Source organism: Galeopterus variegatus, unplaced genomic scaffold, assembly GCF_000696425.1.
Source record: "Galeopterus variegatus unplaced genomic scaffold, G_variegatus-3.0.2 Scaffold6673, whole genome shotgun sequence".
In the NCBI taxonomy this organism is placed as follows: Eukaryota; Metazoa; Chordata; class Mammalia; order Dermoptera; family Cynocephalidae; genus Galeopterus; species Galeopterus variegatus.
In genome coordinates this window covers 10955-13420 of record NW_007732784.1, presented here as the reverse complement: position 1 = coordinate 13420, position 2466 = coordinate 10955, and the positions used below count along the sequence as shown (strand labels likewise).

The following is a 2466-nucleotide window of genomic DNA, read 5'->3' as shown; positions in this document are numbered from 1 at the left end:
GGCGGCACGCGGGACGGGAGCGCGCTGCGCTGCGGGGAGTGCGGCCGCTGCTTCACGCGTCCAGCACACCTCATCCGCCACCGCATGCTGCACACGGGCGAGCGGCCCTTCCCCTGCACCGAGTGCGAGAAGCGCTTCACCGAGCGCTCCAAGCTCATCGACCACTACCGAACGCACACGGGCGTGCGGCCCTTCACCTGCACCGTGTGTGGCAAGAGCTTCATCCGCAAGGACCACCTCCGCAAGCACCAGCGCAACCACGCTGCGGGGGCCAAGGCACCGGCCCGCAGCCAGCCGCTCCCACCGCTGCCCCCCGTGCCCCCGGACCCCTTCAAGAGTCCCGCCTCCAAAGGACCCTTGGCCGCCACAGACCTCGTGACCGACTGGACTTGTGGCCTAAGTGTCCTCGGACCCACCGATGGCGGGGACCTGTGAGCGCCCGCGGCCCCTGCCGGCCGCGAGTGTAAGAAGCCCCGTCTGCAGACCGCAGGTGGCGTGGGAAGCTCAGAGGCAGAAAAGACTGGGGCACCGCATGGCCTCGTTGCTGAACTGATCACTGGAAAAAGAGACACTGTCAGACAGTACAGCTTTCACCTCTAAACAAAGTAGAGTTCTCGGATTGTGAAACTGAGCACCGTAGAATTTAAGTAATTTAATTGCGAATCTTTTTTTTTTTTTTTAATTCTTGAGGAAAAAGCTGGAAAATGGTAGTAGCACCAGTTTAAATTTTGTAGCGTACTTTTGGTTTTCAGGGCGTGTGTTTATATCGGCTGTCTTACCGAGTCTGATGGTGAGTATGTGGGGACGCTGGGGACGGGAGGTGAGGAAGGACCTGGACGACCCTGGCCCCACTGACTCCTGGCGATGGGGTCCTACGGACCACACAGTCCCGTGGGAGTTGAGAGCCTGCTGTGCCAGCCTCTGAGCACTGAGGGCCATTGGGTGCCGTGGAACCCCAGCCTAGTCTGAGCAGGAAGAACCTGTCCAGGAGCAGGCGTTCCATTTCCCAGCTTGCCTCTCCCTCTGAAAAGTCCCCGCAAAAGTGATGACCTGACTTTTCCCTATTTCGGGCATCTGTGTGAATGGAACTTGGCGGTGTCCCCTTTCGTGTGACCCCTGGGCTTCATAAGGGATAGTTGTCTGAAACCATGGTGTTAAGTCTGGAGGGGAAGAAACTGTGGCTCTGGGAGTTGAGTGCTCAAACATCCAGTCCCCGGGAAAGCCGGGAACCAAGCCTGGCCTGGCCACCCTGCTTGGGGCTGCTTCCCTCTCCATGACTTTGGGAGGCAGCAAGACAGGTATTTCTTTCTTTTCAGGGGTGAGGAGACAAACTGCTCAAGGGTGACACATCTCAGCTTCTCGCTGTGGGTACACACAGTGTGCCAGGAGCTGAGAAGAGCCACTGGGGAGACACGGCTCATTCTCCTGGAACATCAGTTTGGGGGAGAAAAGGTTTCCATTTTTGCCCTCTTAAAAGATTTGTCCCACACCTGCGTGAGTCAAATCATCAGGCCTCAAAGACCCTCTGCTTGCATGCAGCCTTGCCTTTGCTGAGCACCGGCCTCCTTGGAGTGTGCCCACGAGGGGTTCTGGGAGGCACAGTTTGTGGGGCTGGGTAAGGGATAACTGGCTTGTTCTTTCCCATGTATATTATCTCAAAGGTGGGATTAGAAGGGGCCCAGATTTCTTGATTCTGCCAGTGCTGTCCCTACCACACAAATATCCATTCCTGTTTTGTTGGAGCAGCCACCGGTCCTCTTGCCCCAAATGGGTAACTTGTCCCCCCTGTGGTGGGAGAGACCATGGCTTTCATTCATTCAGCTTCCTCATGCGTACTTTTATTAGGCAATAGACTAGTTAAGAAAATTGTTTCTATGTACTGTATATTTTGTACCTGTTTACACTTCTAATATTGATATAACTGATATTTTGAAAAACAAATGAACAGAAAACATCCTGTTAAAATAAAACCTAACCAGCACCATGGCAGTTTGGTGGGTTCCATTCTTAGACCTGCGTCTTTGTCGCTGATGTCTCCAAGTGCATCCTCCAAGGGGCTGTCTGGTCAGCTTCCTCAACACCCTCCTTCTGCGCTGGGTCACCTTGGTCAGAGAGGTGACTGTCCCTTAGAACTAGGAATGTAAGATTCCAGAGAACTTTGACTCTGGAGATAAACTGACCATGTGGAGAGAGAATCAAAACACATCAAATCACTTTGCGTCAGACTGTAAACGTAGCTTACAGGATTTAGTTTTATGTAATTTGAGATTATGAAAGTAGGAAGATCTTGGAGAAAAATTGCAGCATATCAAAGAAACATGGAGGCTGAGGGTTTTTTCCTGCATCCTTTCTTGGCTGGGTAGGAGGCGAGGACAGGGCAGTGGTGCTGTGTTCGGAATCCAGTCTTGGAGCAAAGTCCCTCAGATATTCCATATTCCAGCCAACCAGAGCTATGATCGTTAGTAT

General features: G+C 53.1%; 1 protein-coding gene across 1 annotated transcript in view; it reads left to right on the top strand.

The window, feature by feature from the left end:
• The window catches only part of ZNF746 (zinc finger protein 746), an 18364-nt gene extending 17880 nt beyond the window's left edge, over positions 1–484 (top strand). The window contains exon 7 of the mRNA XM_008591125.1: positions 1–484. This exon is cut by the window's left edge and continues 40 nt beyond it. Coding sequence (XP_008589347.1) covers positions 1–435 — 435 coding nt within the window. The 3' untranslated portion in view covers positions 436–484.
• Positions 485–2466: the final 1982 nt, after the last annotated feature.